The 8,577-nt window shown below is 69.5% G+C and overlaps 1 protein-coding gene across 1 annotated transcript; it reads right to left on the reverse strand.

Moving 5' to 3' along the window:
* Positions 1 to 2,616: 2,616 nt before the first annotated feature.
* On the reverse strand, positions 2,617 to 5,673 carry LOC142420610 (death-associated protein kinase 2-like). The gene is made up of 9 exons (XM_075524719.1): positions 5,546 to 5,673; positions 5,242 to 5,371; positions 4,979 to 5,027; positions 4,827 to 4,853; positions 4,539 to 4,691; positions 3,557 to 3,602; positions 3,376 to 3,465; positions 3,077 to 3,160; positions 2,617 to 2,814 (listed from the first exon to the last, which is right to left on the reverse strand). The coding sequence occupies exons 2-9, from the start codon at positions 5,357 to 5,359 to the stop codon at positions 2,734 to 2,736; spliced, it is 648 nt and encodes a 215-aa protein (XP_075380834.1). The 5' UTR covers positions 5,360 to 5,371; positions 5,546 to 5,673; the 3' UTR covers positions 2,617 to 2,733.
* Between the last annotated feature and the right edge of the window lie 2,904 nt (positions 5,674 to 8,577).

The raw sequence follows: 8,577 nt of genomic DNA on the forward strand, positions 1-8,577 counted from the left end.
CAGCCCCGGGAGCACGTTCCAGCCCCGCAGCCCTCCCCGGGGGGGTGTGTGGGGGGGGGGGGGGCCGGCTGGGGGTGCAGAGGGCTGTCCCCCTTCCCCGAGCTGTGGGGCAGCCATGGGGGGCTCACGGCATCCTCCCCCACCGCCGGCGCGTGGTTCCCCAGCGGGCCCGCAGCTCCCATGAGGTCGTTCCCATTAAATCCCCGGCACGGTGCCCAGGCGGCTAACGGGGCACGCGGGGCTACCACGGGCACCCAGGCGGCACAGCCCCAGCGGTGGGTTTGCCGTCCCAGGGCTTTTCCGCTCGGATTTCCCCCAAACCCTGGCAGGGAGCGGGAGCATCGGGGCCAGCGCGGGGCCAAGCATCTCCCCCGTCCCGGTCCCGGTGGGGATGTAAGAGCCAGGACGAGCCGGCGGCTTCCCACCGGCAACATCCCCGGCCTGAAACCTGGCGCCGAGTTATGGTGGAAAGAAGCTGCCGAGATCCCGGCGAGGGATTTACTGTAAACACCCGGAGTAACCACAGCCGGCTCAGCGCGTACCCTAAACACCAGGCAACGCCGGCACCCCGGCTCGGCCGCCCGTGCCACGCAGACCAGCCGGCCGGCACACGGCACACGGCACACGGCACACGGCACACGGCACACGGCTCGCTGGCGTGGTCAGGGTCCCGGTGGGGGTCCGGGTGCGTGGTTCGCCCCTGGTCTATCTGCTGCCAGCCTGGGCCTGCGGCTCGTGGCCGTATCCTCGTGAACGCGTGCCCAGCGGCGTTTTTCCCCTCTCGGGGTCACTCATTTACCGCAGGCACCGCGGCCCTGGCAGCTGCCCGCGGCGGCAGGATCACGCGGGTGGACGCGTGCCCCTCGCCCCCAGCCCCGCGCCGGGGCTCGGCCATTTGCAGGGGGCTGGTGCCGGCCAGGGGGAACCCTGGGTCCCCCGTCCCCCCCGGTGAGGACACGAGGGTCCCCTCCGTCCTCCCGCGGGACCGAGGGACCGGCCGCGGGCGCAGCAGCGTCCCCGAGGGTGACAGCCCCTGCTGCCACCGCCACCCTCCCTGACCTTGGCAAAGTCACCCCGTCCCTCCACCGCGCGAGGGGACTCCCCTGTGTCCCTGGGGGGGACAGAGAGGGGACAGCGGGGGTCCCAGGTGGGAGCAGCCACAGCGAGGCATGTCCCCCGGGCAGCTCTGGGACGCTGGGATGCTTCACCCCCCTCCCTCCATCGCTCCCACCCCAGCACACCCCCTCGGTGCTTGGGGAAACTGAGGCGCGGGGCAGCGGGAAGAGGGGAAGGCAGGACAGACCGACAGACGCTGAACCCAACCCTCCTGGTGCCCCCAGCCCCGGCCAGCCAGCGCAGCCGAGAGCCACGGCTGAGAGCCGGGACCCACAGCCGCCCCCTCCCCGCCGTGCTGCCCCCTCCCCAGCCATTTTCCATCCCAGTAGCAGCACTGGGAGCAGCGGTGCCAGCCCCGGCTCCCGCCCAGCTACGATTTTCCACCATCCCGGCTCCCAGCGGGGCCGAGCGATCGATGCCCCCGGCTCCGGCCGAGCCCCCCGCCACGTCCCGGCAGCGGGGGGGGGGGGGGGGGTCCCAGGCTCTGCCCCCCTGCCCTAGACAGGGGGGGCCGCAGCAGAGGGGGGTACTGCCGTGGGGGGAAACTGAGGCAGGGAGCACCAAAAGAGCTTTGCCTCGGGGTTCGCCTCCTCTTGCAAACCCCCATGCACGGGCATCGCCATGCAGGGGCCCCCCCCAGAACTGCCCCCCCCCCCCCCCCCCTTTTCCAGGCACTTACTTTCAGAGGGGGCCCACACGGGGGGCAGCGGGAGGGGACCGAGGACCAGCAGCATCGCCCCCAGCAGCAAAGCACCCGGCGCCCTCGGCCCCATCCCCGAGCGGGACCCCCGGGGTCCCGTCCCCGTCCCGCCTCGGGTGCTGCTGCACCGTGTCCGGTCCCGCACGCCGTGTCCGGCCGGCACTCCCCGCCGACACCCGCGGCACGCCGGGATAGGGGTGGCCCCCGCCGCCCTCCCGCAGACACCGTGGCCCCTTCACTTTTGTTTTCGGCTGCCGCACACAAAATATTTAGCCTGACAACTGTCAGGGCCAGGGCCAGGGCTTGTTTGGGAAATAGAGAGGGGGAAAACAGGGTGACCCCCCCGCACCGGAGCGGGCCGGGAAGGAAGGGCTGCCTCCTGCCTCAGTTTCCCCAGTTGGAGCAGGAGGATCCAGGTTGCTCCGGCGTGGGGATGCCAGGAAAGCAGCCCAGCACCGACGGACGCCCCCCCGGAGCGGCACAGAGGGGACGACTCAAGGGTCACCCCCTCTATCGCAGGGTGGATCTGGGGTGCCAGGACCCCGCGTCCCCTGGGGTCCCCACGCCCCGGCAGCCCTGCAGCGAGGAGGAGGAGTGGGAGGAAGCTGCGGGACGCAGGAGAGGAGGATGGATTGGGGCCAGGGGGGGGGGGGGGGGGAGACATTTATTTCTAGCACTAGGGACGGGCACGGGCGAGGGTCCCAGCCGTGGGGCAGCCCCAGCCCCACTGCAGCAGAGACCTGGGGGGCAGGAGTGGGGGGCCGCTGCTCCACTGACCCTCCAGCACCATGGAACTGGGAGCACTGGGGCCGGACAGTGCTCCTGCCCCCTGTGGATGGGGAGCCGGGGGGGACCCCCAGGGCTCCTCTCATGGGATGGCCCCTCTCGGGGGGGTCCCCTCTTCTTTTTGGGGGGGCTCAGGAGCAGCTGCTTCTCCGCCGGCGCAGCAGCAGCATGGGGTGGCTGCTCTCCTCCTCCTGGTCGCTCTCACAGCAGCGCTGGGGGCACAGGGGGGTTGGAGGGCAGGGAGAAGACCCCTCCCCAGGAGAGGAACTCCCCTAGGAGAGAAGACCCCCTCAGAGGAGAGGACCCCCCCCCCCCTTAGGGGACAGGGCACCCCAGGTGGGGACACCCCCCATTGCACAGCCCCTGCGCAGCACCCCCCCTCCATTTGGGGGGGAGGGGCAGGCCCCCAAATCCCTTCTCCCCCCACCCCAGCCCACGCCAGGGGGGGGGGTCTGGGGGGTCCCGGCCGCTCACCAGCTCCTCGTCCTCCTTCCTCAGGCCGCAGAGCAGCCGCATGCGGCAGAGCCGGTGGCAGGCGGACACCATGTTGTAGGAGAGCTGGGGGGCAGGAGGGTGGGGGGCCGAGGGGGGTCGCTCCCCTCCTCTGCCCCCCCACCCACCACCCCAGCCCTACGTCCCCCCCCACGCAGACCCCCGAGACGCAGCCAGCCCCGGGATGCAGCACAGCCCGAGCTCCCCGGGGACCCCGTGGGTGGTGGGACCCTGCTGCTGGGTGCCCCCCACCCCAGCCCAGGGCCGGGACCCCCCCTCACCTTCCACTTCCTCCGAGCGTTGAACTTGCGGAAGTTTGTCATGTTGATGGAGGACAGTCTCCGTTTCACCGCCTGCTTCTGGCTCAGGGGCTGCCGGGGGCGAGGAGACGGGGGCGTCACCGTGCCCCCACCCTGCTCCTGGGGGTCCAGCGTCCACCCCCCACCCCCCCATCGCTCTCACCTTGATCCAGGGATGGACCAGGCACTCGGCCGCCGTCATGCGGTGCCTGCAGCACAGAGGGATGCGGCGGCGGGGGGCGGTGGGGGTCCCGGCCCCACACATCCACCATGGGGATGGGTATGGGTATGGGGATGGAGATGGAGATGGGATGGGGATGGGGATGGGATGGGGATGGGGATGGGGATGGGGATGGGGATGGAGATGGAGATGGGGATGGAGATGGAGATGGGGATGGGGATGGGGATGGGGATGGAGATGGGATGGGGATGGAGATGGAGATGGGGATGGGGATGGAGATGGGGATGGGGATGGAGATGGGGATGGAGATGGGGATGGAGATGGGGATGGAGATGGAGATGGGGATGGAGATGGAGATGGGATGGGGATGGAGATGGGATGGGGATGGAGATGGGGATGGGGATGGGGATGGGGATGGAGATGGAGATGGAGATGGAGATGGAGATGGAGATGGAGATGGAGATGGGGATGGGGATGGGATGGGGATGGAGATGGAGATGGAGATGGGGATGGAGATGGGGATGGGGATGGAGATGGGATGGGGATGGAGATGGGGATGGGGATGGGGATGGGGATGGAGATGGAGATGGAGATGGAGATGGAGATGGAGATGGGGATGGAGATGGGGATGGGGATGGGATGGGGATGGAGATGGGGATGGAGATGGAGATGGGATGGGGATGGAGATGGGATGGGGATGGAGATGGGGATGGAGATGGGGATGGGGATGGAGATGGGATGGGGATGGAGATGGGGATGGGGATGGGGATGGGGATGGAGATGGAGATGGAGATGGAGATGGAGATGGAGATGGAGATGGAGATGGGGATGGAGATGGGGATGGGGATGGGATGGGGATGGAGATGGGGATGTGGATGGAGATGGAGATGGAGATGGGGATGGGATGGGGATGGAGACAGAGATGGAGATGGGGATGGAGATGGAGATGGAGATGGGGACTCACCCTGGCTCCTTCACCAGCAGGTGCCGGATGAAGTCCTTGGCCATCTTGGAGGTCTGGCTGAAGCAGCTCTCCTCAAACTCGTAGGCACCAGCCACGATATTGGAGAGGGTTTCGGCGTCCGTCTCACCCTGGAAGGGGGACAAGCCGCTGAGCCTGCAGGGACACAACGGAACCGCTGAGTGCCGGGACAGCACCGGCTCGGCCACCCCAGCGCCCAGGCTCAGCCACATCATGGTGTCCCCATGCCTCAGTTTCCCCCGGCCGCAGGGAGCATCGCCCCATACTCACAGGATATAGGTGATGACCCCGATGCTCCTGAAAGACAGAGGTGGGGGTCAGGCGCTGCCCTCCCCAGGGTCCCCCCCAAGCCCCACGGCACCCATGGGGGCCCCTACCCACCCCCCAGCTCAGCCCGTCGCCCTCGGGTCCCCGCTCCTCACCACATGTCGGTCGAGGTGCTCAGCGGCTCATAATTGATCACTTCGGGAGCTGGGGGCGAACGCAGAGTTGGGGGGGGGGGGGGGGGACATTAGAGGGGACAGCGCTGTCCCGGCCACCTCCCTCCCTGCACACTGGGGGGGTCCCCTCCCCACGCCGGGGGTCCCTTCGCCGCATCCCCGCAGAGCATCGCAGCTGCACCCCACAGAGCAGGGCAGTTCGGGGACCCCCCGGGGACCCCCCGGGGACCCCCCCGGCCCCATACCGATGTACTGCGGGGTCCCGCAGAGGCTCTTGAAGGTGCTGCCGTCCTCCAGGCGCTGGGCCAGCCCGAAGTCGATGATCTTGATCCGGGGCTTGGGGACGTCCTTCTCCTGCAGCATGATGTTCTCGGGCTGCGGGGATGAGGCCGGGCGCAGCGGGGTGACGGGGGGTGCCGGGCTTTGCCGGTGGGCACCGGGACGGGCGATGGGTGGGAAGCCGGGCAGGATGCGGCCAGGGCTCTGGAGATGCCCGGGGAGGGGGATGCAGCCCCTGGGGGAGTGAGGATGGGGGGTCCCCGCAGGCACCTTGAGGTCGAAGTGGGCGATGCGGCGGGCGTGCAGGTACTCCACCGCGCGCAGGATCTGTCCCAGGAACTCAATGGCCTCCTCCTCCGACAGCGTCTCCTTCTCCGCGATGAAGTCGAAGAGCTCCCCGCCGCCGATCCTGCTCGCGGCGAAGATGGGGTGAGCTCGGCCACCTCCAAAACGCAGCACAAAAAAAGGGGGTCCGCCCGCCCCGGGACCCTCACTCACAGCTCCAGGACGAGAACCATCTCGGCTCTGCTGGCGAAGAGGTCGTGGAGCCGCATGATGCTGGGGTGGTCGAGCTGGCGCAGGATGGCCACCTCCCGCTCCACCTGCGCCCGCTCCAGCCCCAGGCGGCTGCCCCGGCATCGCTGCGTCTTCACAAATTTGGCGGCGTAGAAGATGCCGGTGCTGCGCTCGCGGCATCGCTTCACCACGCCGAAGTGCCCGCTGCGGTGAGAAGCCGGGCTGGGGCACGGCCGGGCTGCCCCCCGCGCCGGCGGGGGGACAACCCAGGGGTCCGGCTGCCTCCAGGGACCCCCGTGCGGGCAGGACCCCTGCCTGCACCCCACTCACCTGCCCAGCTTCTCCAGCAGCTCGTACAGGTCCTCCACGTCGCCGGTGCCGAGGGCGGCCGCCAGCCCCTCGCTCCCCGCAGCCCCCGCCGGGCCGGCCATATTCTGCCGGGACGCACCAGGACCCGGCTCAGCCGCCTTCCCCGGGGCGCGGCGAGGTGCCGGGCCTGCCCCATGCAGGGACCCCCATCCCATGGAGAGCACCGCAACCCCCCCCCAGCGCGCACTAGAGGGGATTCTCCGGTGTCTCGTACCACGGCTGAGCTCCGGCCCTGGCTGGCTCCGCCGCTTCGCGCTAAATTCTCCGGCACGTGGAAACCTGGAGACCTTCGCCGCTTGGTCGGGGTGGGCAGGAGCTGCTCGGGGGGCTCGGAAATCGGGCAGGGGCAGGCAGGGAGGTGGGGTCACACCAGCCCCCGTGCCCCTCGCTGAATTGAGGGGTGCAAAATGCAGAGAAAAACTCACGTTGCTGGGGTTTTTTTTTTTTTTAAAAAAGGGAGATTAATAGTGGGAAAAAAACCCATTTCCGTGAGCTCATCTGTCAGAGTCCCGCCTGGTCGTCCCCCGCAGCCCCCGGGCAGGAGACCCCCCCCCCCCCACATGCAGCCCCAGATCTCAGCCCCTTGGCCGTGGCTCACCCGGGTGCTGTCAGCGGTGGCCCCCTGCCCTCCCCCCCGGCCAGGACCCCGGGCCCCCTCGGCCATCACTGCAAAGACAAGAAGGCACAGGGTGGGTGAGGGGGAGAGGGGCTTTGGGGGGACAGTGGGGCCCCATGGAGGGCTCCGCTGCGCCAGTGCCCTGCCCGCACCCTGTGGTGCTGGCAGAGTCCCCCTAACTCATTACACTGATGGGCAGGACCCGCTAAGCGGGGGGTCCGGCTCTCATCCCCAGCAGCTCCAAGCCACAAGCCAGCCTCTTTCGGCTGCCGGCTCACGCGGCAGCGGGAAAACACCGGGGCCTGACCCCCCCGTGCCTCAGTTTCCCCAGCTGTAAGATGGGGCTAGCGACGCTCCAGCGGTCGGGGCAGCCGGGACAGCGGCTTTGCAGGGATGTGGAAAAGAGGGGACGCGGGCTCTGAGCCCCGGTCTTGGGGCCACCTCGATGTCCCCGGTGCTCCAGTGCCTCTGCTCGGCACACCGGGGTTTACCCCTCCCAAAGCCGGGGTGCACCCGCTGCGAGGGGTTTGGTCCCCCCACTCCTGGGGGGGATTCAAGCCCCCCTGGGGACAGACCCACATCACCCTGGTCGCACCCAGCCTGCCGGCACGTCCCCGTCCCCACGGGGTTGCGCCGCGCCGGTGTTCGCACCAAACGGGCGTCGGGACCCCTCCAATCCCCCCACGGTGGCCCTAAGGGACAGTGAGCGGTCCCCAAGCCTGGTCCCCCCTCGCTCACCCCTGCTCCCGGCCCAGCTGTGCCCCCTTGCCCTCCCGAGCCTTCCTCTGCACCCAGCCGCGCTCTCCCTCGCTCCCCAGCCAGGACAGGGGACGGCTGCTGCCCACGGTGACGGTCCCGGGGCACCCCCGGGCTTGGTGGGGGGCACCCGGCCGGGCACCCACCGCTCGCCCCCGGCACCGTGCGGAGCCGGCTGGCGCCCGGGCTGGTACGTGCGTGGAGGCGGCCGTGGCTGGAGCCGGGCCACCGTCCCCGGCATGTGACACAGCCGCAGGGTCCAACACGCCGCCCAGGGTCACGGCGTGTCCGTTTGTCCCCTGGGGATGGACACGAGCAGCTGATCCCCCCCCCCCCGGACAGCCGCCTCGCACCATGCTGCCGAGCTGCTTTTGCAGGGAGGGAAACCGAGGCACGAGTGGGCCCACGCCACCGCGGCCACAGCAGCAGGGGCTGGACCTGCGGGGGCTGCGTGCCGTCCCACCGCATCCCGCTGCTGGTCAGCCCTCCGTCGGGAAAACCCGCCCGGCCTCAGCCGCGTGCCAGGGCGGCTGCGCCGAGCGAGTGCCCCGGCACCGGCTGGCCGGAAAACGGGCTCCCAGGGAAATGACCCCGCAGGTGGCAGCAGCCGCTCCCCAGCATCTGACCACCAAAAAGCACCGCAAGACCCCAAAATTCCCCGACCCCCCTGCACCGGGACAGACCCCAACCCCGGCGTGCCGGGGGGAGCCAGCACCCCTTACCTCCGTGCGAGGCTCCGGGCCGCCGGCGCTGCCGCGCACAGCTCCAGCCTTCCTGCAGCAAACCCCGGCAGTGCCAGGCTTTTCCTCGAAGTCCTGGCGTTTCGCAGGAATCTCGCTGGCTGTAGCTCCGGAAAACTCTTTGCGTTCCTCTTTCCAAGGTCTCTTGAGAAATCCCCCCACGCTGCCCCTGCGGCCGCTGCCGGGAGAAGCCTTTTAGGGGCAATTCCAGGCGTTTCCAGCACCTCGGCTCCTCGAGGAGCGGCCGGGACGCGGTGGGACAAGCCACGGGCAACCAACGTCCCCCTCGCTGATGTCCCCCGGCC

The sequence above is a fragment of the Mycteria americana genome, chromosome 25, assembly GCF_035582795.1.
Source record: "Mycteria americana isolate JAX WOST 10 ecotype Jacksonville Zoo and Gardens chromosome 25, USCA_MyAme_1.0, whole genome shotgun sequence".
NCBI lineage: Eukaryota > Metazoa > Chordata > Aves > Ciconiiformes > Ciconiidae > Mycteria > Mycteria americana.